This window comes from Sus scrofa, chromosome 17 (assembly GCF_000003025.6).
Source record: "Sus scrofa isolate TJ Tabasco breed Duroc chromosome 17, Sscrofa11.1, whole genome shotgun sequence".
Taxonomy (NCBI): Eukaryota; Metazoa; Chordata; class Mammalia; order Artiodactyla; family Suidae; genus Sus; species Sus scrofa.
Window position 1 is genome coordinate 10,463,035 of NC_010459.5, and position 27,628 is coordinate 10,490,662.

Consider the following 27,628-nt stretch of genomic DNA (forward strand, 5'->3'; position numbering starts at 1 on the left):
GACACCAGATAATAAGTGATGGAGAGCCAGGATTCAACCTCAGGTGAACCAGCTCAAGAACCTTGTGGCGGGGGGGGGGGGGGGGTGAAGAGTGTTGCCCCGAAATTCATGGCCACCTGGAACCAACAAATAGGACCTTACTTGGAAATGCAGTCTTTTGCAGGTGTCATTATAAAGATTCAGTCATACTGGGTTTGGCGGATCCCAAATCCAATGACTGGTGTCCTTTTAAGAAGGAGAGGGAGGGACACAGAGAAACACAGACACTCAGGGAAGGAGACCACTTGAAGACAGAAGTCTAGATTGGGGTCAAAGTCAAGGGAAGCCAAGGACTGCTGGGAGCCTCCAAAAGCCAAAAGAGAGGCCTGAAACAGAGTCTCTCTCCCTCAGAGCCTCCAGGATTTTGATTTTCTTGCTCCTAAACCAAAAGAGAAGACATTTCTGTCATTTAAACACCCCCACTTTGTGGTAATGTATTCTGGCCACCCTAGCAAAATAATACAAGTCAAACTCAACCCCACTGAGGATGCAGCCTGTCTCCAAAAAGAAATACAGAGAGTCTGCTGGGATGACAATACCTGACATCCAGGCTGCCCTGCATCTGACTCCCAGCTCTGCTGTGTGACTTTGGGTAAGTCACTCAACTTCTCTGAGCCCCATTTTCCTCAACCTACAAGGGGAGTAATAACACTTTCCATACCTCATAGGGATGCTGGTAAGCTCAATAGAAAACTAAGCTCCTGCTGGGAGAAAATATTTGCAACTGAAGTAACCAACAAAGGCTTAATTTCCAAAACATACAAACAGCTCATACAACTCAATATAAAAAAAAAAAAAATGTACAACCCAATCCAGAAAAATGGGCAGAAGACCTAAACAGCCATTTCTCCAAAGGAGACAAACAGGTAGCCAACAAGCATAATGAAAAGAAGCTCCACATCATTAATGACTAGAAAAATGCAAATCAAAACTACAACGAGGTGCTACCTCACACTGGTTAGAATGCCCATCATCAAAAACTCTACAGATACGAAATGCTGGAGACAGTGTGGAGAAAAGGGAAGCCTCCTACACTGTGGGTGGGAATGTAAATTGATGCAGCCACTAGGGAGAACAGTATGGACGTCCCCTAAAAAACTAAAAACAGAGTTACCACATGATCCAGCAATCCCACTTGTGGGCCTCTATCTGGAGAAAACCATAATTCAGAAGGATACACACACCCCTATGTTCACAGCAGCACTACTCACAGTAGCCAAGACATGGAAGCAACCAAAATGTCCATCGACAGAGAAATGGATAAAGAAGATGTGGTATATATACACCATGGAGTACTACTCAGCCATAAAAAAGAATGACATAATACCCTTTACCCAGGCGTCCTCACCTCCAACCCTACCCTCATTACCTGTTTGCACAAGTGCAGAGGAACTTTCTGGAGAAAGTGAACCCTAAGATTCCCAGCAAATGGGATCTGATTGCAAGTAGGAACATCTGGAGGAACTGGAAAGAGCCACATCACTGGGGTTGACAGGCAGGTGGAGGAGAAGGGGGCTCATTGGCCCAGACTCATAAGCAGGACCTGGGGGAGGGTGGGAACTGTGGGGAGAATGGGCTGTGCAAAGACATAGAGGGGCTGCTTCACCAGCGAGGGAGCCCCATCAGGGCCTGAGCACCGCACTGTGGGGCTGCCTCCCTGGGGCACCCCTCTGGGAGCCCAGAAGCCGCAGCCTCATGGCAGCAGGGGCAGAGGCTCAGGGCTGGGGGGACCCCCCCACCCCACGGAGCCCCACAAGGGCAGCAGGGAAGCAGCATATCCTGCGGAGACCACCTGCTGCCCTTGGTGAGACGGTCACCCTCTGTACCCACAGGCCGCCAGGCCCAGGGACGCTGAGTAAAGGACCCCACATCCACCCAGGAAGCAGGTCCAACATCTCATTGGGTCTCACTGGATCACCTTGGCCCTTCTTCCTTGAGGTCAGACACCTTCCACATGCCCTTGACTGATGGGGAGTTCCAGGTGTGGTGCAACAGGATCAGTGGCTTCTCTGCAATGCTAGGATGCGGGTTCGATCCCCGGCCCGGCACAGTGAGTTAAAAGTATCCAGTGTTGCCAGTGCTGCAGCTCAGACCTGATCCCTGGCCCAGGAAATCCATCCGTATGCTGTGGGAAGGTGGGGGGGAAAAGAAAAAAAAAAAAAAGGACGGGCAGATGTGTCCCGGAGTAAGAAGTGGCCAAGCCACCTAGGTACAGCCCTTCCACCTCCAGCCCAGCAGCCCCTGTGCACCAGTTTCTATGATGAAGGTCAGCGTAAGATTTCCTTCGAAGAAAGGTTCTGCTTCAGGATTTGTGTGTGTTTAAAAAACACTAAGTTAGGACATATAAGCACAGTCTGAGAGTGACATGGGATTTAAGGGGCCAGCCGGCCCAAGTCTTGATCCAGAGATCAGAGAATGGAGGCTGGGAGGCAACGTTGACCCTGGTCTCAGCCGCCAGCAGCTGGTAGGAGGTGGACCCAGGACCCCCACTGCCTCGGGGCCATGTACAGCCCCAGGTCCTTGATCCCCAAGCACTGTCCTTCTCACACACCCTGAAAGACGACCCCTATCCGACTGGGAACCACGAGGTTGCCGGTTCGATCTCTGGCCTCGCTCAGTGGGTTAAGCATCTGGCGTTGCCGTGAGCTGTGGTGTAGGTCGAAGACACGGCTCAGATCTGGCATTGCTGTGGCTCTGGCATAGGCTGGCGGCTACAGCTTGGATTAGACCCCTAGCCTGGGAACCTCCATTTGCTGCGGGTGTGGCCCTAAAAAGACCAAAAAAAAAAAAAAGAAACATGACCCCTAACTCCTTGGCCACCTCCCAGCCCACCCACCCCACAGGATCACCTCTCCAAACACAAGCAGACCTCCCCCTGCCCCAAGGCCAGAGCAAAATGCCCCAAACCAGAAAAATGCAGCTGCATCCAGGCTAAAGAAGCACAACCCCAGCTAGCTAGCAGATCAGTCACTTCCTGCCTGAGGCACGGCTGCAGCGAAGAAAACCTGGGCCGGAGCTTCCTCCGGCCACCAGCCTTTCACAGAGAATCTGGCCCCTCACTCTGGCCCGGGACCACCCATCAGACAAAACAGGGGTTGGGCACTGCATCCCCTCCAATCCAGGAAACTCCTACTGGACAATCCTGGGGCCTGTCCAGGTAAGTCTCCGACCTGTCTGCTTCTGGGGAGGATTTTGGGGTGAGTCAGGCGCTTGGACAGAAGGATGTGCTCCCATTGAGTTCACTCATTCAAGAACTATCCCAGAAAATGGGCTCCCAGACCCAGGGGTGCCAGCCACCCTGCAGGCCACTTCCTAAGGAGCCGTGTGTCTGTGCTCCTGCTGGAGTTTTTTGGGGGTGGGGGCCCCCCTGGAATTTCCACCCTGAGGGCTCCAAGGGAGCACCAAGCAACTTCTCAACACCAGCCTGGGTTTCTCGTCCTGAGGCCCCCGGGGGGTCAGGCAGGAGCACGGAGTTCTCAGCTGGCTCAGGCTGGGCTCCTTCCACCCACCACCCAACCCCCTGAGTGCGGAAGGGGGACCAGGACGGGGATGGGGAGCCGCGCTCGGGCGGCGGGACCGCCTGTTCCTCCTCTGAGTAATCAAGCAAAGCGAGGAAACCTGCCAGAAGACACATTAAGTCGGTAAGAAAAGAAGGCTGCAGGCGAAGAGCTGTCAGTCACCAGGAAACCCACACAGGCTGTTGATTCCCTCCCTCCCGGAGAAGCCGGCCTGTGCCCCACCGCCCCACCGGCCCCACCGCACACAGTCACCCAACTGTGCAGGCAAAGTCGCCAGAAAGCTGATACCAGGAGCAGGGGGTAGACCAGATGGTCCCGCCTGCTGGGAGGAAAGGGCAGGAGGCAAAGCCCGCCCGGGCTTACACTTCATTCCAGGCCCATCTAAAGACGGCTCCCCAGGAGTCACCGGCCCCTTGCTCCAAGCCTTCTGGTTGCAGCCACAATGACACACTCAAAGATGGGCTTTGAGGTTCTACCTTGCACACGCAGCAGCGGTCGGGGGGCTCAAGAGGGAAACCCACGCTGCTGGGTGATCTGATCAGCTGGAGGCCCCGGGTTTTTCCTCCATCCTCCTCTGGAAAATCATCCTACATCCCCCAGAGATGGATGGTTCATCCATCACCATGGCCTCCTCCCGGGGGAAGCCGCCAGCACATGTCCCAAGGATGCCCTCGAACCAGGGGATCTGCAGGGCTGGGAAGGAGCAGAGGGGTCCCGCCTCCTGGCTTCCTGCCAAATGCAGGCTGCTCAGGTTTGCTGGCAAGAAGCCATCCAGGCCCTTAACAGCTCCTGACATGGGGACCTCACTGCCCAGTGGGTTCCGGTTTTGTTTCCCCAACAAGCCGGGTTCTACCTGAGCTGCATGAAACACAACCTCCCTGTCCTAGACATGACGGCCCTGGCTCTCTCCAACCCCATCCTCCCGGTCCTCGGAGTCCTGAGAGGCGAGCACAGCCTCGTCCACATGACGGAGGAGGAGGGAAGAGCATCATCAGGCCCCAGGGCAAGTGGGAAACACCCAACGTGACCGCGCAAGCCCCAGAAATGATGCTCTCGGCTCACCTGCTGACACCGCACAGCTCCCGCCTACACAGAGTACCTGGGTCACTGGCCACTGAGGGCCAGAGGCTCCTGGCTGTGCCCTGACTGCACTGCGTCTGCCATGGCCCCTGGCCCCTCTCGGGGAAGAGACGGACACAGGGTCTTAGGCCCTGATTTTCCAAGAGTGTTCACCAGCCTGTGCTTTAAACCTAAGTCTTCAGGTAGTACTTGCCATCAACATGAACCCAGAGACGTCTAGGTGTGAGTCAGGCAATATTTTATTTTTTTTTTTTTGTCTTGTTCTTTTTAGGGCTGCACCCATGCATACGGAGGTTCCCAGGCTAGGGGTGGAATCAGAGCCGCAGCTGCCAGCCTACACCACAGCCACAGCAATGCAGGATCCTTTAACCCACAGAGCGAGGCCAGGGATCGAACCCCCATCCTCATGGACACTAGTAGGGTTTGTTACTGCTGAGCCACAATGGGAATTCCTCGGCCTGATTGTAATAACCTCTCAAACTCTTTTTAAGCTCCTCTGAGAAAAACATCAGCATTACTCTCCTGGTTCAGATTTGATCTATCTGCAAAACGCATTCACCCTTTCTTTTTTCTTTTTAAAGAAAGCCAAGTATGCACCTTAGGTTATAAATGCTTTAGGGAAGGAGTTTAGGGAAGGTGGTGCAGTGGGTTAAGGACCTGGTGTTGCCACTGCAGTGGCTTGGGTTGCTGCTATGGCACGGGTTTGATCCCTAGCCCAGGAACATCCACATGCCGTGGGCGAGGCCAAAAAATAAAAATAAAAATGAATAAAGGTAATGTTTTAAAAATAAGTAAATGTTTAGGGAAAGAGTTCCCTTATGGCCCAGGGGTTAAGGACCCAGGATTGTCACTGCTATGGTGCGAGTTTGATCCCTGGCCTGGGAACTTCCACATGCTGAGGGTGCAGCCAAAAAATAAAAATAAAAATAATTAAGATAAATTTTTAAAAAGTAATAAATGCTCTAGGGAAAAATGGCCATGCATAGAGAGGCCCCAATGCTATAAGGTGGCACCTGTGACTGGAGGCCAAGGGTGACATGCTAGGTGTGAATGTGCACTGTGTCCTTTCCAGGACATGTCGATACAATCTCACGGGGTCTGAGATGCACACACAGTTATCTCCAGTTGGCAGGCAAGAAAACTGAGGCTCGGAGCACTGGCCTTGGCCCAAGTCTCGTGGCTGATCAATTGTGCGGCTGGAACTGAAGCTCAGTTCTGGGGTTTGCAGAGTCCTCCTTGGCGACCTCCTGCTCCACGCTTGCAACCCGCTCTGCCATCAGGCTGTCCTCCTCTGCAGGTCTCTGAGCAAAGCCCAGGGGTGGGGGGCACACATCCAGGAGAGGGAGCCCCCATGTGGGACCAGCCCAAGGAGAGGGGAGTCCTGCCGTGGGCCATGCCTCACCCTGGGTGGCAGTCCCCCAGCCCCGCCCCAGCCCAGCTCCTCCGCCTGGGCCTCCAACTCAGGGCTCAGCTGCCACACTCGCTTCCACATGGGCTTCTCTTCCGCATATGGGGACCCAGGTCCCTGGGGAGTAGGGAGATGCCAACAAAGATATTTCTCCAGAGACCAAATCACAGGGTTTTGCAGGACAAGGCACCATAGGGATTTCAGAGCTGGAAGGAGCCTTAGCGGTCACCCAGGGAGACCCCTTCAATTTGCTTAAGGAAACAGGCTCAGAGGCTTTCCAGATTGTCACTAACCTGTGCAGTGGCTGCACTGGGTTAGAATTACAGGTGGGTAAACTGAGTCACAGGGAGGTTATGCGGCTGGCCTGAGCTGACACAGTAGGTGGCAGAACCAGATCTTGAACTCAGGTCTGAATGACGCCTCAGGCTATGCTTGTTCTACCCGAGATACTTTTTATAGCCCAGGGATTACACCATGCCCTTCATGCCAGTCCCTGCTAACCACTGGAATCCGCGAAGGCAGTGGCTTCTGCCAGAGAATCAGCAGTTCTAATAGATGTGCTATAAATACTAAGACCTAATGAAATAAGCCTAGTTGGCATCTGGAGTGATAAACAGAATGCAGAGGCTGGAGGTGGGTTCCTGCACTTGCAGAGACAGCCCTGGGTGTGCAAGGGGGCACGCGGCCCAGAAATTCCACTTGGGTTCTAGAAGCTTTCCAGGTCAGGGGGCTCAGCGGCACGTTCTGGAAGGTCTCTCTCTGAAGCAACAGGGGAAGGAGAAAGCCCCTGACCTCATCTATGGAGACTAAGCCCCTGGGGGGGTCGGGGGAGCTGGGAGGAGCGGCTGGAATCCACGCTCGCCGGGCTGACGCGCTGCACACACACCAGCCCGTGCATGTGTGCAAACACACAGCTTGAATCTACACTCAGCCCTCAGACTCACACATACACACTCAGATGTGGATGCACATGCACCCCATCTGAGGGCCCCTCCCTGGTCCTACAGGCCCCCACCCCCACAAAGCCCCAGACACCTGGGCTGGCCCAGCCCCTCACACCCAGGTACCCGGCCCCAGCTCAGCCTTCCCGGGGCTGGCTCCTGGCCCCATGTGCTGCCTGCCCGGGCCGCTAACAAGGTCTGGAGCAAGTCAGGGGGTTTATGACAGCGCCTAATGACCGCCGCTCTCAGTAATGACCAGCTCTGCGGTGACCCACGTGGGAGCTGATTACAGGCTTGGGCTCCTGCTCTGAGCGCCCGAACCAAGGTCTCCTGGGGGCCCTGACCGCAGCAGATGGCCCTTCCCCGCTGCCCCGGCCACGGACTGCCCTCATCAGAACAGCCGGCAGGGGCTCCTTCCAGTGGGTGGCCCAGGCCCTGCCAGCGCTGCCCTGAGTCCCCAGACACCTCACACCCCTGATGCCTGGGGTCCTGCACGTCATCACCGGAAGAATAAGCAACTTCTCCTTTGGTTTTTCTCCTCCTCTCCCTCCTCCTCCTACTCTTCCCCCTTCTCCTCCTTTTCCTCCCCCCCCTTGCTTCCTCCTCCTCTCCCTCCTCCCCCTCTTCTTCCTCCTCCTCCTTCACCTCTTCCTTCTCCTTCCCCTCCTTCCACTCCTCCCCCTTCCCTCTCCTCCTCTTCTTCTTCCTCCCCCTCTTCTTCCTCCTCCTCTTCCTCCTCCTCCATCTCTTCCTCCTCCTCTTCTTCCTCCCCCTCTCCCCCCACCGAGGTCTTCCCTGAAGATGTGAGTGGCAGTAACACTTTAAGATAAGCTCCTGAGCCCCCTCGTTGCCAACAAGACAAGCTCCCTCCTCAGCACAGCAGTCAAGGGCCTGAGGTGACTTTTGCCTTCACTGTCAATCTCCTTTCTAGAGACTCGCCCCCCGTACACCTTAGAAGCCAAAGGCAGACATTCACTGCCACCCCACACAGACGACATCAAGCCTCTGTGTCCTGACCCCTGTGGCTCCTCTGCTTCGAATGCTCTTCTTCTGCCCATCTTTTTGACCAACTCCAAAGGATTCCTGTTCTATGATGACACTCAATCACACTTGTCTCTTTTCTCTCCTCCGTCCCCTCCCTCTCGACGGTAAGGCAGGAACCACATCCCAGCCACCTTGCATGGCCGCCGTCATGTGCACTCACCAGTCCTGCGTGCGTGAGTCAGTTCACCGGGCCCCTATGACATCCCAAACGTGAACACGTCACCAGTTCACGGAAGCACTTCCTTCCCAAGGGCAAGAGACACCACACGGATTCGCACAGAAGTGCTGTGTGCCAGGGTCCGAGAGGCGGAACTAAAGCCCTTTGGGGAAGCCCACTAACGAAGCTCTGGCCTCAAGCAGGCCCCAGGGACAGGGCAGGTGAGGCGCCCTCCACCATGCACCCATCAGACAGAGACCTGAGAAGCCCATGAAGGCAGCCCCTCCACACTGAGAATCCAACGTGAAAGGCTGCCTGCAAAGGGACGAAGATGAACCAAAAAGCTCCCCTGAGATGCACAGGTCAAAGCCATCCTGTGGCTGAGGTTTCACCTTCCTCGACAAGGGAGCGCCTGGAGGGAGGAGGCGGCCGCTCTCTGGCCTCGATGGTGGGGCCTCCCCTCTTCCCTGGCTCTGGGAAGAAATGACACAAACGCTTGTCTCTGGATGTCTGTGGATCCCAGGGTCTGAATAGGTAACCTTAGTAGGGCCACGTCCTTGACAGAAGCCTGACAATCATCTGTTGAATTAAATCTGTGCACACCTCCTGTGGATAGATTTTGAAAAGGAAACAGGCGCACACATCCTATGCCTGTTTTTGTTTTTATTTTTAAACATTTTTTTTGTCTTTGGAGTTCCCGTCGTGGCTCAGTGGTTAACGAATCCAACTAGGAACCATGAGGTTTCGGGTTCGATCCCTGGCCTTGCTCAGTGGGTTAAGGATCCGGCACTGCCATGAGCTGTGGTGTAGGTCGCAGACGTGGCTCAGACCTGGCATTGCGGTGACTGTGGTATAGGCTGGTGGTTACAGCTCCAATTAGACCCCTAGCCTGGGAACCTCCATATGCCACAAATGCGGCCCTAAAAAATTTTTAAATTAAAAAAAAAGAATTAACTTGTTTCCCAGCCTTCTCCCAACACCACAAATACCTTTCTCTCTCCCTTTTTTCTTTTCTTTTTATAGCTGCTCCTGAGGCATAAGGAAATTTTCAGGCTAGGGGTCGAATCTGAGCTGCAGGTGCCACCTACGCCACAGCCACAGCAACACAGGCTATGAGCCACATCTGCAACCTGCACTGCACTTTGCAGGAACACCAGAATCTTACCCCACTGAGCGAGGCCAGGAACCAAACCTGCATCTTCGTGAATACTAGTCGGGTTTGTAACCTGCTGAGCCACAGTAGGAACACCACAGATGCCCTTCTTTCTCCATCACCCTTCACTGCCTCCAGAAGGCCTCCTTGAACTTCTCCAGCCACCACGGGAGACCCTGCCCTCCTTCCAGGCCTGAGAGTTGGAACCCTGCAGGAAAGCAAGAGAGCCAGGACCAACTAGCACGGCCCCAGCCTGTCTCAGCCTCCAGGCTCTTAGCTCTGTTGAGGACCCGATCAGAGCTGAGATCACAGGAAGCTAGAAGGGGCACGGGCCGTCCCTGGCACAGACACAGACAGGGTTTGAGAGGCCCGAGTGGTGCCTGCATGAGGGAACCCGCTCCAGGGCGGGGGGCCAGCTGATGCTTCGGGTTTCAAGTGCTCCTTCAAGGCCTGTTTCTAGCTCTGCTGCTGCAGCCACAGAGGCAGGGATTTCCTTCGGCTGTAAAGCCACCTCCAGAAGCCGCCTGGATTTGTGGTGGAAGACACACCAGCATGAATTCATTTTCCCCAATTTTGTGAGGGCTCACCAAGAGCAGAGAATGCATCCGAGGGGCTCCCAGAGGGGAACGAACGTCCTGGGGAAAACGCTGCCGAAAGGGCTAGAGAAAAGAAGGGGCAGAAACTCTCTCTTGTAATCCAGCCTGAAGGAAAGAGAGCCTCCTAGGGAAGCGGGTTCCGAATTTTCTCCCTACTGCCAAAGTGCTGTTTTGGCCTCTCTTTACAACTCACAGACAACCTTCCAGAATGTGTTGTAAATGATTTCCCTTAATTCCTGCCCTAAAGAAATACTCCTTTATTCCCCTAAATATCTGCTGGCCAGGAAGCATCTATGATCCACACATCAATCCCTAAAGAGCTGTCAGAGCAGCCTGGCCTCACACGCCACAGCCACCGCCCCCACCCCCCCAACACCCTTTACTCTCAAGACTCAAACAGGAAACCCCAACCCAAAGAGCCCTCACAGGGGACACAAACGTCATTTCTTCTCAGGAGTCCTTGCTTCCCCCACCTGCCCCACCCAGGATAAGGACCCAGGATGGGTCACAGGTAACACCCGTGACACCTTCAAGTTCAGTCCTGCCTTAAGGACCCCGACCAAGGCCACGGTGATCCGGAAGCTCCAAAGTCCAGGGGCTCTCTGAGAACAAGCAGTTTATAACTCAGCAACCCTCCCTGAAAAGTCACTCTGAACAGTGGCTGCAGTATCTCCCCTCGGAAAGATCTAGAAGGCTTGGTTTCCTCTCATTCCATGGTCACTATCCATTTGTTCATTCCCTCCCTCGCTCAGCCAGGCCCGGGTCCATGTGCCTGAGCCAAGGCATAGAGCTGGATCTGCCCCCCCGCCCAGCCTTATTTCCAAATGGAGCTCTAACAACCCTGCTGAGCAAAGCCCACCAAGCCCTCCCTGTCCCCATCCTTACAGTTCAGCAGAATCTGCAAGGTGACATCACCCCCCTCCACCACCACGCCCAGCCTCGACTCCCACGTCATTCGACACAGCCCAGCCCCCTGCCAAGGTGCTCCCACAAATGTCTACTTGCAGAGACACCTAAGTGAGATGTTCCTGGACCCTCCAGAACGGGCTGTCAGTGTGATGCAGAGGGAAGCCAGCCTGACGCTTGCCCCCTCTGAGCCAGGAAGTCCCCTGTGCCAGCACTAAGTGGCACTGGAGCCCAGGAGTGACTCCGGCAGACAGGGCCTGGCTGGTTCTTGCCTGATGGCCCCGCCAGCCTAGGTCTTCCCTGGGCACGGAGGGAGTGACAGCGCTGGTGACAGGCCAGGCCTCTGACACAGCAAAGCTGTAGCTCAAATATTTATTGTATGCGTCTGGCTTTCACACGGAATTTGCAACCTGCCAGTTACCAGTGTTTACCTTGGTAGAAATTCACGGGAAATCTTGGTCTGAACAGGCCTGGAGTTTATTTTACTGCCAGATAAACAACTTTCTTTGATAAATCATCCGTGTGACAGTGTTTCTGAAAGACTATACAAAGATTTCAAGTGCAATCTATAGGCCTTTGAGAAGCCTTCCAAAGCTAATACGTGTTTAATTGGCCGCTCCAAGCAGGCGGGGGCAGGGCGAGGGCCTGACATTTCTTTGGCCACTTGCTATTCTTTGAAAAAGAAATACAGATTGGCGCGTCTGGCTCGTTTCTGCAAAGCAGGATGAAATTTGCCAATATTTAAATGCTCGTTCACTTCTGAATACCGCCTATTTTTTTGGCTGAAGGGCCTGTGTCTCACAAATATCACAAGGCAGCTGTTAGAAAAAAGTGAAAACCCGTCCGTGCCCAAGAAAAGGGAACAGACAATACTTAGGCCTCGAAAGTGTATCTGAGACCCAATAAATGAAGAGCAGGAAAAACTCACATCAGGAATAAGATTTCTAAAAATCACCCCAAAACAGAAAAACAAACTTCAGTGGGACACCTTGGAATTAGAAAATATTCAGTCTAAGCTCACTTGTTCTGTGGTCACGATCGTCCCTTGGCTTCCAGTTTTCCAGTGACTTAAGGGTGTCCGTTAGCTAAAGCCCAGACCACCTAACTTTTCATATTTATAGGCTTGCTTTTCATTTGGTTGGGTTGGGTTTTGGTTTGGTTTTGCTTTTGTGAACCACAGCACCCTGGAGTTGCGTAAAGCTTTCAAAATTTTCCCAAATGGGTATTTTTTTTTTTTAAAGTTTCTCCATTCTAATCCTCTGTCAACCAGAGAATCAATCGAGGGATTCCATTCCACTTCCTAAAACAATTTGCCAAGTAAGCTGATTTTATTAGTGCTTGAATCCTCCTACCTGGGCCAACTTCCCTCCTGAAACAATTCTTTCCAATAAGAAGAGGCAATAACTCTTAGGGATGGAGCAACGTCCATGTTCCAGACCTGCTTGATGGATTCGCCTCTCCTTCCAACACAGAATCACCATCCACATTTTGCCACTGAGGCAACACGCTCAGAGAGGTTGAGAGACTTTCTCGGGGGTGCTCAGCTTGTAAGGTTGGGATCAAATCCAAGTCTGTCTGGCCGGAAGCCTAAGTTCTTTCTACTCCATGGCACTGCCCGCCTCTCCACAAAGAAACCCACCTTCCTGTGCATTTGGCACAGGCATCAGCGCATTTATACCTGGCAAACTCCGAAAGCACCCGTGCCCCCTTCTCAGGGAGATTTCTCTGCCGTTCCTGGCAGGATAGGACCGAGATGGGCAGGAGAAGACATGAAGGAGGAAGGGTGTGGAATCCAGACGGGCTACCTGGCTGAGAGCTGCTGGGAACAACAACTGGAAGGGATGCCAGGCAGAGTGGCCTTGGGCAATCTGATGACTAACCCCTTTACCAGAGTCTTACCGGCCTGCATCTATGAGCAGAGGGCCCCGGACTGGCAGAGCCTTGAGGTCCCATCAGGCTCAGCTGATCTTTGGAGTGACAACGGGCTGCCAAGCAGCAAGGCTGCACCCAAAGAAACGGGCAAAGAGCCCCTTATCTCACCTCATCCCTCACCCACTCCTTCTCCCCCGACCTACCCCCACCCCCCGCCCCAGCAAAGGCTCCAGGGAACAGAGGTGAACCTGAGGGTAAATCCTTCGCTTGGCTCCCCTTCTCCATGACCGTTTATATACACATCAAATGATAAGAAGGACATTTTGCTAAGTGAGAGAAGCCAGACACAGAAGGACAAATAGTACAGGATTCCGCTTACACGCGGTACCTGGAAGGGTCAACTTCCCAGAGATGGAAAGGAGAATGCTGGTTCCCGGGCAGTGGGGGGGAGGGGATGGAGTGTTAGTGTTTGGATACAGAGGAGCTTCAGGGTGGGAGGAAGGAAAAAAAAAAAAATCCAAAGACGGATGGCAGCAATGCCAGCAAACCACGTAAATGCACTTCACATCACCACCCCACACACTTCGGAAGGACTAAGAGTTCCTGCCATGGCGCAGTGCATTAAGAATAGACTGCAGGAGTTCCCGTCGTGTCGCAGTGGTTAACGAATCCAACTAGGAACCATGAGGTTGCGGGTTCGGTCTCTGGCCTCGCTCAGTGGGTTGAGGATCCGGTGTTGCCGTGAGCTGTGGTGTGCGTTGCAGACGCGGCTCGGATCCCACGTTGCTGTGGCTCTGGCATTAGGCCGGTGGCTACGGCTCCGATTCGACCCCTAGCCTGGGAACCTCCATATGCCGCAGGAGCGGCCTTAGAAAAGGCAAAAAGACAAAAAGAATCTGACTGCAGCGGCTCAGGTCGATGCGGAGGTGTGGGTTCAATTCCCCGCAGTGGGCTAAAGGATCCAGCGTTGCCACAGTTGCACTCGGATTCAGTCCCTGGCCGGGGAACTTCCATATGCTGTGGGTGCAGCCAAAAAATACTTTAAAGAAAGAAAGAAAAAAAAAAAAGACACTGGCCTTCCCAAGGAATAACCTGGTCAGGGCTGGGCTCCTTCGCAAAGAGGGAGAAGTCCTGTGGCAGCCGGTCCCACGTGCCTTCATCTCAATGTCTCGGGTAACCCTTCCATCAGGGATGGAGACAGAGAAGAGCTGGGAGAGACTGCGGTTCAGGGGAGGGTTCAACAGGGAGCCTCTGAGTTGTGCCTCCAGGTCTTTGGTGAGAGGCGGGAAGGGAGGTCTCGGTAGCCCACCCCCCGACCACACCACCGTGATGAATGGTGAGTCGGGACCTGGGGCTGGGCTCCTTACACCAGCTCATCTGCCTCCCCCCAAAACCTATCCCAGGTACCAGCTGCCACTTGACAGGGAAACTGAGGCCTGGAGAGACATGGCGATTTCCCAGAGCTGCAGGCTCCAGGGATGCCGCCCCCACCTGTGGGTCTTGGGGTTTCTGCGTTCTTTCTCATATTTTTCAAAAATTTTTATTTGTTTTTATTTATTTATTTTTTTTTTTTTAAGGGTCGCACCCGTGGCATATGGAAGTTCACAGGCTAGGGGTCGAACTGGAGCTACAGCTGCCAGCCTACACCACAGCCACAGCAACCCTGGATCCTTTAACCCACTGAGCGAGGCCAGGGATCAAACCCACATCCTCACGGACCCTAGCCAGATTCTTAACCCACTGAGCCACAACGGGAACTCCCTCTCATACTTCCTCACAAGGTAAAATATGCTAAAGAAACGTGCTGTAATTGACATTTGCCTTATCTAAGTATCTTCCCGCCAGTTATAACCAAGAGAGAATTAACGAGGCAGATGGGGTGCTCACCAGAAGGGGAAACCTTGGGCTCTTTTCCCACCTTCTCCTCACGGTTTCTCAACCTGGCTTCAGCATGCAAAGTGGTCCCCTTGGGGACCTCAGCTCCAACTCCCTGGGGCCTGATTCCTCCAGCTAGGCCCCCAGGTCGGAGGCCTCGGGGGAGCGGGGTACTGCCATACAGCCCACTCGGACGACTGGAAGCCTTTGAAGGCTCCTGTTCAGCCGTGGTCTCTGGGTGGAACAAGCCACCCCCATCACATTCAGGATGGGCCGGGAGCTGGGAGCTTCATTTCCAGGGCACTTGAAGCGCCCGCGCCCACATCTCCCCCGCACAAGAAACACCACAGGACGCCTTTCAACTGTGTACAGATCTGTGGATGGGCTGCGTACTTTAGAGGTCTTCAGTGACAATAAAAACCAGTTGTTTTCAGCCTGCCAACTCCACCCCAGGGTTACAGTTCCTTCTTCCCTGTCTGATTCATTTGACTTCGGCTGAACTGGATGTCTGGATATCCAAAAAAGGGCTTTTGCGTTTCCTTTTTTTTGTTTTTTAAACACTCAGTGACCCAAAACGGGGCATGCAGTTTTTCCTCCAACTTAATACACAGAGTTGCACATATTCCTTTGGAAAAGAGCTTTCTCCTTTTCTAAAAAAAGGCAGGTCAATTTCCATCCCCATGCCATGCTCTGTCATTCATTCACACACACGCATCCGACAAACTTTGACTTTGGGCCCACCGTGGATAAGACATTGTGCCAAAGACGATTTAAGTACAAACGGGCCTTGTTTCGTTCCTTCTAAGACACAGATGCTTTTCACATTTTAACCCAAAGTATGTTTTCTCTGTGGGCGGTGCGTCTCACAGGTGATGAATTGCGCATCTCACAGTTCATGGGTGTCTTACATTAGGTAAAATATGGTACCGGAGACAGACCCTGCTCTGAAGCAGCTTACAGAATTACTGTGTTGGCAGCCACTTTTCCTCCTCTGCCGGAGGAAACCCAAGGTTTAGTTTGGAAAGGTTGAGCCTCCTTTTTGCAAGAAATCAAACTGCCCCTTCAGAGTGAAACACTGCGCTTCCAAACAGCCCAGCCAAGACACCTTGAAAGCAGAGTGAGGCAGAGTGAGAACAAATTAGTGAAGGCACAGGAACCACCAAGACTTTCTTCTAGGAAATACTCCCCAGTGCTAAGAGTGAGAGACGATATTTTTTTCTTTCCTACTGGACCCCGTTTTGTGTTGCAAAGTAGGCTTTTACTCTTTATGAGGAAACATAAATAGAAAAAAAAAAATGCTTCCAGAAGGCAAGGAAAATTTCTGGGGGCCAAAACATCTTTTTCCACAGCAAGAAAATACTGGGTTCAAAAGTTGCCACCTGGAGTTCCCGTCGTGGCTTAATGGAAACCAATCTGACTAGCATCCATGAGGATGCAGGTTTGATCCCTGGCCTCACTCAGCTGGTTAAAGGAGGATCCGGCATTGCCATGAGCCGTTGTGTAGGGCACAGATGCAGCTCAGATCTGGCGTTGCTGGTTGCTGTGGCTCTGGCATAGGCCAGTGGCTACAGCTCCAATTCGACCCCTAGCCTGGGAACCTCCATAAGCTGAAGGTGCGGCCGTGGCCCCAAAAGAGACAAAGGAAAAAGGAAAAAAAAAGTTGCCACCTGAATTCTCAAACAAAAAAAACAAAGAAACAAAATGAGAAAACAGTGTCTGAGCTACCTTAGCAGAAGTATACAATCCTGCACACTTTGACCAGCAAAGCTTAAGGGTGTTTATAAATCTGGGAGAAGAAGCTCCAGAGGGTGGCCAGAGGCAGGGTCCTAACCTCACAGCAGGAATAAATCAGACCCTCCCATCCCTGGGAGAAGCTAAGCTAAAGGAAAGGTGGTTATGGGCCTGGAGTTGTTAATGGCAGGATTATGAGGGCTGGCAGCCTGCACATCTTATATCGACCTGTGGAAGAGACAAGAGCAGGAAGAGCTGGGAGGCAGAAGGAGAGGCGAGGCAGGGCAGGGCGTCCTAACTGCAGCCTAGTAGGCAGGCTGGCTGCCATGTTGTGTTTTGGGGACTTTGCACCAGCGAACCGTCTGGCTTCCACACATCTGGTGCTTGATCCGGGCTGATCCAGCTGCATTCCTGAGCATCAGCACACAGGTGTTTCTACTGATGCTTTTTCCCTGTCGGGGGTGGGGGTGGGAACGCGCTCTGAACTGAGGAGGTACAGGGCAGGGTGGACAGACCAGTGGCCAAGAAGACCTGCCAGAGAGTCCAACATGCAGAGGGAGGCGGTGATGGGTGGAGCATGGCCAGCTCCACAGAGGCCGGGCTGGCAGGAAAGCCGGTGCGTGCTGACCCAGAAGGAATGTGCCCCCTTGTCCCTGGAGCTCCCAGAGAGCCTTCTAACAACCTGACGTCTTCCCACTGGGGACGTCAGGGCCCATTCATGCAAAGTTTGATCCCCGGAGTAGAGAGGAAAGCATTATTTTTCCTCTCCGTGGGCGTGTCAGCTTGCACGGCTAAAGGGCTTTGTTTCCTAACTGAATCCCATCAGCGTGGCTGACTGCCTCGCTTACTTTAAATGAACTGAGCTGGGAGACAAGTTCTCAACAAGGCTGTATTCTCCAGGGTGCTGAGAAGGGCAGAGCTAAGCTCAGCCCCTGCGGGGGCGGGGAGGGGGGGATTCCTGTTTATTGCCTTATGCGAACATGACACACAAAACCCCATAAAAGTCTCTCCCGCATCCAGATAAAGAAGTCTGGCATCCAGCACGCCTGTGCGCAGACAAACACCCCTAGGACCAAGCCCAGCAGCCATTCATCTTTTCAGGGCAAAAGGCACACGGTCCCAAACTACTAATCAGATTGGCCAAGGCCTGACCGGTTATTAAAGTGACACACACCCTGTGGCTCCCACACGCGGTGAGCAGGTGGCCTGCTGACCAAGCTGGTACCCACTGCGGCGGGAAGAGGATGTCCGGCCACAGGTGGGCTACCTGAGCACGCTCTAGACCCTTGCCCTTCACCAAAAGGTCAACCTTCACATTCAAATTCTTTCCCAAACTTTGCTTCTGCAGCCCACCGCTAGGGGTTGTGGCTCTAGGTTAGCTAGTTGCCACAAAGCACCCACCCCCAACAAATTCTGGTTGTAAACTTCCAGAAAAAGAATCTGAGCAGGAAGACCCGGCTTCTCTGGTCACAACTCCTGAACATTTGCCTGGCCTTGAGTCCTCATAGCGCCCTCTTCAGGCAGTGCGTTTCTAAGACTCCAGGATTCTCTTGGGAAACCTCTGATTGGTGTTCGGTGAGGGCTAAGATAATATTATTTTCTCTTTTTTAGGGCCACACCTGCAGCATATGGAAGTTCCCAGGCTAGGGGTTGAATCAGAGCTTCGGCTGCCTACACCACAGCCTCGGCAACACCAGATCCAAGCCGCATCTACCACCTACGCTGCAGCTTTTAGCAACAAGGGATCCTTAACCCACTGGGAGAGACCAGGGATCAAATTCACATCCTCATGGATACCAGTCAGGTTCGTAACTTGCTGAGCCACAATGGGAACTCCAAGAAACTTTTTAAATTAAATTTTAATCTATTTTAGGTCAGTATTTTTGGCTACAGCACAGAGCTCTGCACTCAAGAAACGCGGGATGGCTGAACATGTGGGTCAAAGAATGATCGGACAGGAGGAATCTGAGTTCCTGGACAAAAGGCAGGTCTTGTCAGCCACTGACACTAGCACAGCCCCAGCATTTTCCACAGCGCTGCCCTCAGGAGCTGAGCCCAAGAGAAGTCATCTGAGCATAAAACATCAGCTAATACCTTAGGTCTTGGAGTCGACTCTAATACGATGCCCTGGATTTGCTGAAACGTTGGAGAATCAACACCTAACAGGGGGTGTGTTGATTTATAGTATCTCGAGAGGGTCCGTGAAATGTGAATGTGGATCCTGAATAACACACACACACACACACACACACACACACACACACCCAACACACCCAGCAAGGAAGGATCATTTGGGATCACAGCACTATCTAAGCAGGTTCTCCCTGCCCCTGCCAGGTGGCAAAAGGTTTCTGGTCAAGATTTCTGAAGGATTTTATGGCCTTTTGCTCGATCCCCAAATGCATCTCTACAAAGGACTCTCAACACAGTTTGTGGGAGGAGAGCCTGATACTGGGGCAGGGTGGGGCTGTGCAGATCCTGGAACGAGAGAACCACCAGTTTTGGGGGCGTTTGGCTCCCCTTGATAGAGTGACAGTGTGAATATCGAGCATCACTGCCGTCACACCGAAGGGTCGTCGGTGTTGCTGCACGTCATGCAGGTCCCTCTCCAATTTTATTTGAGTTCATTTACAATGCCAGCCATGGGAGCTCCTTGATGGTCTAGTGATTAGGAATCGGCCCTTTCACCACTGCAGCCCAGGTTCAATCCCTGGTGTGGGAACTGAGATCCCACATCCAGCCGCTGAATGCCACGGCCCAAAAATAAAAATAAACAAAAGGGCAATCAGAACAAAGGATGTGACTCGAACACAAGCAGTAAAATGCTTGGAAGACCAAATCTAGAGGTCACCCACCAAGAACAAAGAAGGCAGGTAGCAATGCTTAATGAAGAAATACGGCACGAAAAATGCATCTGCTCTCAAGAGGCTCTCAGCAGCAAAGGGTCAGAATTCCCCAACTCCACCTTCAGCCACAAGGACAAACACCCTAAGATACATCTGTCGTGTTCGGTTTCCTTCAACTTGTTAGGAATGGCCAGGGAAAAAGGAGGCAGAGACAGGACCAATGAGCTCCCAAGCAGGTTTATCAACCAAGAGAGTGGCCAGGAGCACTGAGGGGAGAGAACTCAGGTTCCCAGCAGCTTGGAGAGCAGCTAGGGATGTAGAAAAAGGGGTCCTTTAAATTTTTAGCACAGGTTTGTGGTGGAGTAAGAAACGGGGGAGTTCCCGTCATGGCGCAGTGGTTAACGGATCCGACTAGGAACCATGAGGGTTCGGGTTCGGTCCCTGCCCTTGCTCAGTGGATTAATGATCCGGCGTTGCCGTGAGCTGTGGTGTAGGTTGCAGATGTGGCTCGGATCCGGCGTTGCTGTGGCTCTGACGTAGGCTGGCGGCTACAGCTCCGATTAGACCCCTAGCCTGGGAACCTCCATATGCTGCGGGAGTGGCCCTAGAAAAGGCAAAAAGACAAAAAAAGAAAAAAAGAAAAAAAAGAAACAGGGAAGATATGTTACACAGTTACACTTTCACAGTTTTTTTCTCCAGCTCTTCTTGTCTTGCAGCTTTGTGTTTCATTTTGTACAGTTACCACCTAATGCAACTCACATGATGGCAGCTCTCCAACCTAGCACTTCAACTAGCACAAGGCCCTTTAGTGTGTTTTATACTTGGCTAATGAAAACCCAGAGTAAGTAACTCTGGGTGGACATAAAGACACACATTACCTATGATGGTGCGTCTCCTGGTAAGAATTCTGTAAGAAATCCAGCACCAGGGATGCAAAGGGCTGGAATCCTGAGAACCCGTCCTTGGCAAAGTGGACCTGGCTGCAATCCCTTCTCAGCGGCCGCATAAAACAAAGGCAGGCTGGAGGCCCTTCAAAAGGATGCAGTTCCTGTCTGCTCTTCCAGAGGATAGACTACCAAGGTGTCTGAAGCTCTTGTCTTCTGTCAGGCAGACCACCAGGGACCGTCCCAGAAGAGCCCCTGAGAGCAGCCCCTGCGGGGGAGGGAACCACAGCCAGGCCTTCTCCTGGGGCTGCAAGTGTGAATGTGGAATTCCCTTTTACCCAGCCGGATTTGGGAAGAAAGCAGGGACACTCTCCCACTGTTGGGGATGTCAGTTTCCTTGCCGGCCGGAAAGACTTAGGAGCCCCCGCCCCCAATGCCCTAAGCCTGGACTCTCCCCTCCCAGATCCTGGGCAGAGTGGTGCTGACACCTAGAGGCGAAGGGAAAAAGAGGAGAGACCAGCCCAAGCCCACCATCATACCTCCTGGTTTCCCCAGCTCCCCTCCACCTCGGGCCGAGCCCGCCCGCCCCCACACCTAGAGAAGATCCCCCCAAACCTGTCACATGCACAGAAGGGCAGAAGCCGAGTTTGACTTCCATACAAATCGGCCCACTCCCTACCCTATCTAGTCTTCCATCGGCCTGAGAAAAGCAACCATCTGGGGAGGAGGGAGGAAAAGAATATACATCCCCGCTGCCCAAAGATGCTCCCACAGGCTCTGTGCACCCAAGACGTGGACCAGGAGGAGCCAGGGATGCCCAACCTTCCAGGGATGGCCAGGGAGCTTGCTTACCAAACTCGCTGGCACAGAGATGTTCGATTATGGCTTCAGACTTCAACTCGTTGTCACATGGAGGACACACAGGCGTGCCTAGGAAGGGAAAGCGGAGAATGGGAACTGTGAGTGATGCGGGGGGCGGGGGGGCAGTGCCAGGAAGAATGGCCACTCGGGCAGAGCTCAGCCTCCTGACCAGGCTGAAAGGATGAAAGGTCTTCTGGCATTTCTGAAGGGCAGCCTGAGAAGAAAAGAGACCAGGAGGCCATAACAGATATGTAATTTCTGGAAAATTTGGGGACCAGAACTGAAGGATCCAGTACCATCTTTGGCTTTTTAGGCCACACCCGTGGCATATGGAAGCTTCCAGGCTAGGGTGGCATCGGAGCTGCAGCTGCCAGCTTACACCACAGCCACAGCAACACCAGATCTGAGCCAAGTCTGCGACCTACACCACAGCTCACGGCAACGCCAGATCCTTAACCCATTGAGCAAGGCCAGGGATCGAACCCGAATCATCATGGATACTAGTCGGGTTCTTAACCCGCTGAACCACAACGGGAATTCCCTGGTACATCTATTAGCACCAGCATTATCTGGGGCTGAGTGAGGTAGCTGCTGTGAATCATGGTTTGCTGAGGTGTGGTGGGTCCCCAGGAAAAGCTGACTTGTAACCCAGCACACCTACCCCAGCTGTCCGTCTCCTGTTCTCCCTCCCCTTTCCCTGAAACACCCCCCTCTGATTCCTGTCCCCTTCTTGCTCCCAAACTCCCCACAAGACAGCCCATCCATCCGACCAGCTCTCCAGAAGCCAAGAAAGAAACTCAGACCGACGCACAAACTTTGTGAGCAGAGGCTCTGAACACCACAAGGGCTACTGCAGTGAGTTCCTGCGGGAAGGAGGCGGGGGTGGGGGGAAGCAGGAGCAGCTGGGTGGGGGCTGGGGGCCGCACTCGCCCTGCTGCCAAATGGAAGGATGGAGAAGACGACAGGAGAGACCCTCTGAAGGCATTTTCACACTGTGAAGTGCTTTGAAGAGGAGGTGTGTGTGTGCGCAGGCCCGCAGGACTGGGGGCCCCTGGAGGCAGCCTGGGAAGCCAGAGCCAGAGGCGCCTCCCAGCCAAATGCCGCTGTGGGAGGGACCCCTGGGAGGTAAAGGGGCTCCGTGGAATGGCAAGGAGAAGGCAGTCTGGGGGAGAATCCTCAGAAGGTGACAGGGCTTATCACCACTATCGCCTCCAGCATCTATCATATGCCTGGGGGTTTGATCTAAGAGATAACCAGCACTTGCTAAGGGCCCTCCACCACCAAAGGCCACACCAGGCTAGCACTGGATTCATCAGTGGGCGGGCGAGGTGAGTAACATGCGCCCCTATTAAGGCTCTTGGACCCCCTCATCCCCTTCCCTCCCCCACAGCTGCATCTTTTTCGCCTTCGCTCAGAGAGGTGGGCAGAGCTTCCCACACTGGATAAGGAGGTTGCCCTACAGCCCTCCACCTGCCAGTACTGCCCCCAGGACACAGCTGGTCCCTGGGGAGGTGATGCTCTACCAGTCCCCACCTCCAACCAGGGTCCCAGTGAGGCCCGGCAGAGACTCCCCCACTGCTCTGTGCCCAGGGTCAAACCCCATTCTGATTCTTTCTGCGGCAAGAACCACAGCCACCCGCCACACACAAGACGGATGGCCTATCCTTCGACCCAGAGGCTGAAACCTTGCTTTTCAGCCAGAACTTAAGATTGGATTCCAGGAGTTCCCATTGTGTAGCAAGCCCAACTAGCATCCATGAGAACGAGGGTTCGATCCCTGGCCTCACTCAGTGGGTTCAGGATCCGGCACTGCCATGAGCTATGGTGTAGGTCACAAGAGCGGCTCAGATCTGGCGTTGCTGTGGCTGTTCCGATTCGATCCCTAGCCTGAGAACTTCCATATGCCGTGGGCATGGCCCTAAAAGGGCAAAAAAGAAAAAAAAAATGAATCTGGTAGATACACCAGAATCTATCACAACGTTGTAAATCAACTGCACTTCAATAAGAAGTGAGATGAGGCAGTCACATAGGCTAAGTCCCCTTTTCCTTCTGGGACTGAAGGGGGGCCTACAGGAGCTGGCTGGAGTGAGCTCCTTCCTTGGGTTAGTATGGCTCTCCCCCACCTCGACTTTTCTCTGGGACAGCCATATATTATGCAGGATAGTATTCACCTGTGGCCTCTCCAGGTTGTCCTGAGGGGGGCCCTATAGGCAGCCTGAGCTGGAGAAATCTATCTGGTTGGAGACAGAACTAAACCACTGTTTTAAGGTGTATTTAAAATGATGTTCAGAGTTCCCGCGGTGGTGCAGTGGGTTAAGAATCCAACTGCAGCAGCTTGGGTTGCTGCAGAGGCTCGGATTCAATCTCCAGCTCAGGGCAGTGGGTTAAAGGATCTGTCATTGCCTTGGCTGCGGCTCGGACTCAATCCCTGGCCCAGGAACTTCCACATACATGCTGTGGGTATGACCATGAAAAGAAAAAAATAATTGTGTTCAAAAAGAACCAAAAACTACACAGTGTTGTTGTTTCATCCATATTTAAGGAAGAGGAGAGGAGAAAAGTCCAACACTGGAATCAAGATTAAGTGGGTTTTTAAAAAATCAATGCTCACACATGCACAGAGCACATTTCACAATGTGCATGTATGCATGCATGCGCGCGCATGCGCACACACACACACAGCAGGTCTCCCCTGACCCGCTCTTCAAATCAGAGAAGGGACCCTAAGGAAGGCTCTTGGGAGGAATGAGGGCACCATGGCCTCTGTAATCTGTAACTACAACAGCCAGGCTGATTTACCACATAACATGCCTAAACAACAGCAAAATAAAGCATGGGCTTGCTCGCAGAACTTGAATCAGTAAAACCTTGCAGGGAGGAGAACCGGCCTGGGAGTGCACAGGTCCGAGTGCAAGTGCAAGACACAGAAATAACTTTCTGGGGGCAGGGGGAAGCAATTGCTTCTCCCATAACAGATGCTGATGCAGCCTAGGCTGCAAGGGGTGAGGTGGGGGGGGTTGTCCTTTGAGTTATTTCTCATTACCAAGTTTATCTTTAATGGCATGACTTCAAAGGTCTGCCCAAGTATGGGAACTGAATTAAAAAACCCAGTTTTAATTTCACAGAAGAAAAGAGTCAACATAGCACAAGTATAGTTAATCTCATCCAAAAGTACCAGTTCTTATTCTGGAGCCACCAGTCATCAGGTCATGGGGACCGGAGTCTGGTCGGTCTCAACCTGCCCTACACACACACAACGCTCCCACTTCTGTGCTCAGCTGACAGTCAGCAGCCACCTCTGGGCCTCAGAGGAAGTCCTGTAGGACCCACTTCTACCAAGAGGCAGAAGCAATGCCTCCCACAGAGCCTTCTCACCAAAAACACTGCGGGGAGAATCAGACCCCAAGTCCCTTCAAGCCGGTCTCTGTTTGCAGAGTGACTACTTGAGACCCCTGAGATGGAGTGAGAAGAGAGAGAAAATGGTACGCAGGGCAGATTCTGGAGACAGACAAGTGCAACAGCAGCCAGGGAGCAAAAGGCTTCAAGTCAGCAATTATTTGATTCCCTCCTCCCAACACTCCATCCCAGCCTTCTCCGGCTGGAGTTGGGAGGATCCTTGCCACTTCATAAGCAGGCACCCCAGCCAGTGTCCCATCTTCCCATCCACAGGGGGTTCCCCTTTGGAAGGTCTCCAGCACTGGTTATGCCAGAAAGAAACCCCTTGGGAGTGAGTGGACCCAGCCTCAGCAGGGCTGGCCGAGGCTTCCTCTGGCTGGGCTGGTTTCCCCCGCCAGAGGTGAAGAAGGGGAGAAGGCAAATCCCCTGGGATTTTGTGCTTTGTCTGCTCCAGGTAGCCACTGGGCTCTCCATCTCAAAGCCTCCCTCTGCAGGCGGCCTGCCACCCCAGGACAGCCACCCTGGTCCCATCTCCTCCTTCCCGGGATCAGCATGGGCACTCAAAATTCGAAGTGCCTCCCCCGGCTCACCACCACCGCATCCTCACTCTGGGGCCACTCAGTGCACATTCCTCCTTTGGCATCACTTGCCCATGAGTTAGGTCAGCAGGCAGAGGGTGCCCCCCACCCTAAACCCTTTCCTCCAGAAGTCCCCCAGGGCCGGGGGACGTACGTCCCTGTGCTCAGCGCATTGGGATTGGTGGCCTCCGCGTCTCTGAGCCTCAACTCTACTTCCGAAAAATTCCGCGTTGAACTCACGCCTCTTAAAAGTCCGGCCACTGGGCTGGGTTGTTTTCGTTGGGTTCGTTTTTGTGGCGGTGTTTTGCCGCTCATTAACTTGTTTCATTCGGTTTCGCTGCCTCCCCGTCACTAAGGGCCCTTTAAGTGGGAGGGGCTGTTAGGAAAGGCTCCAATTTGCGGGAGCCCCGCTCCCCCCAGGAGAACTCAACAATGAGCTAATGACAATTTTATCTTTCTAATGACTTGAGGATTTGTGTAAATGAGAGAGGCAGCGGGGGAGGGATGCAGGAAGCACAGAGAAGAGCCTTTCCATCCCTAAGCCTCCCCGAGTCTTTACCTGAAAGGAAGAAAGCCCCAAAGTTTCTAAACTTTTTTCTTGGTCCTCTCCGCACCAGTCCTGGAGCAACTTAGCTGAATGACTAGCTAAGGAAAGAGTTGTGTATGTGTGTGTTTGTGTGTATGTGTGTGCGTTTTAAAAGCTCCCCGAACCTAAGAAAATAAACAAAGCTGAGCCTTAGCTTTTTCTCGGCCTTTCTGAGCTTCCCAGATTTGGGGTTTGGGTGTTTGTTTCCTGGCGCATCCCATCTGCGGGGGCGGGGGGGGGCGCGTCAGAATTCCCATGGGGACTCGGGTCCCTCCCAGAGGAAAGATGAGCTCTTCTCGGAACCAGAGCTAAGGCTTTGTTTCAGGTGCGGAGAAAGCGAGACTGGATCCCCGGGACAGCGGCTCCAGGAACCGGACCGGGTGTGCGCCGGGCTCGCCCAGCCGCGCACCACTTCGGACGGGTTGGAAGCTCTTGGGGCCGATGGGCACGGCTGAGAGCAACCTCCAGGGAGCACGTCCCCCGTCCCGGGGCGCAGTGTAGACAGCCCCGGGGCCCCCGCCTCACCTTGGGGCTTGGAGGCCTCGGTGGCGTTAGGCGGGGTCATGGCGATGCAGACGTCGCCCTCGGGGAACTTGTCACACTTGAGCATCTCGGGCCAGTAGAAGCCGAAGAACTGCATGACGGGCTCGCACGAGTCGCGCACGGCCTCGCAGAGCCAGCGGCAAGGGTAGATGGGCCGGTCCAGGCAGACGGGCGCGAAGAGCGAACAGAGGAAGACCTGGGTGCCGATGTGGCAGTTCTTGTTGAGCAGGGGCACCCAGCTGCTGGCCTGCTGCTTCACCTCGGCCATGGTCTCGTGCTCCAGCAGGTTAGGCAGCACCATCTTCTTGTAGCCCACGTTGTGGCAGAGCCGCAGGTCTACCGGGATGTCCACGCACTGCGGCGGCTTGGTGTAGAAGCGCCCGCTCTGGTACGAGCCAATGTCCGACTGGAAACTCACGTAGTCGTACTCGCTGGCCGAACCCGCGGCCAGGAGCCCGGCGGCCAGCGCCAGCAGCACTCCCGCCGCGGCCCAGCGCCCGCCGCCCATGCTCGGCGCCCCGGCCCCCGCGACGCGGGGCGTCCTCGGCCGCCTCCCCGCGCGCGTCCCGCCGCGAACTTCCAGGGACCCTCGCGGACAAAAGGCGCAGTCCGCACCCGCCGCAGCTCAGCGGCCGCGGGCTCCTGCCCGGCGCTGGATGGGGGCCCTGGGGAGCTCGCGCGGGGAGGCGAGCGCGCGGCCCGAGTGCGGCGCGGCTCCCGAGGCGGCGGGACCCGAGTCCCCGGCGCTCCCGCGGCCGAGCCCTCCGAGCCGCGCCAGCCAATCACGCTGGCCGCCGCGAGCGCTCAGGACCCGCCCGTCAGTCACCCGCGCCGCCGGCCAATCGGCTTGCGGCTCCCCGGCGGGAGGGGTCGGTTCCCTAGAACTCAGCGCAGGTCAACACCCCTTAAAAAACAAAACCAAAAAATAAATGAAGAAAGAAAGAAGGGGGGAGAGAGAGGAAGAAAAAAAAAGGAGGGGGGAGAGAGACGACGGATAGAAGTGTGCGGTGGATAAAGACGATGTTTAACGCTGTAATTAACTTGAGTGGGATCACAGGAAAGCAAAGAACCGCAACAGTACTTGCAAATCCATAAGATAATGAAGACTTTAAAAAACATAAAAATAAACACTTTTTCGTAACTTTACGCAGCAGCCCACCTCCTCGGGTTTGTTCTCCGTGGCTGCGGTACGCAGACGGGCAGTTTCCAAGACCCGGCTCACGAAGCCTACAGCGAAGGAGGTCGGCTTTTAAATCCCCAGCTGGTCGTCTTGGCTTCCCGCAAAGAACCAGGGAAAGGGGTAGTCGGGTTGTCCGCTGGCTTTAAAAGGCAATGCCTTTCCAAGGTGGGACAAGATGATTGATGGCCCTCCGACCCCCTGGAGGCAGTGAGTCGGGAAAGGGTGCTCGCAAAGGTGTTAGCCTGGGGAGGACAATTACAAAAAGAAAAAGAAGAAAGAAAGAAACCCCTGCTCGAGGCCCAGCCCGACAGCTCGTCTGTGTGTGCACGCATATGCACGTTGACATGTTTGTGGTATAGAAAGCCACAACATTAGAAACACATGCGCACTTATCAGCGTGGCTTGTGTAAATATCAAGTCCATCACTCAAGCAC

General features: G+C 53.8%; 1 protein-coding gene across 1 annotated transcript in view; it reads right to left on the bottom strand.

Annotated features, from left to right (window-relative positions):
* Positions 1–26,739, bottom strand: part of SFRP1 (secreted frizzled related protein 1) — a 53,360-nt gene extending 26,621 nt beyond the window's left edge. Inside the window, exons 1-2 of the mRNA XM_003359868.5 lie at positions 25,997–26,739; positions 20,903–20,980 (exon numbers count right to left, since the gene is read on the bottom strand). Coding sequence (XP_003359916.2) covers positions 20,903–20,980; positions 25,997–26,522 — 604 coding nt within the window. The 5' untranslated portion in view covers positions 26,523–26,739. The remainder of the gene's footprint in view (positions 1–20,902; positions 20,981–25,996) is intronic.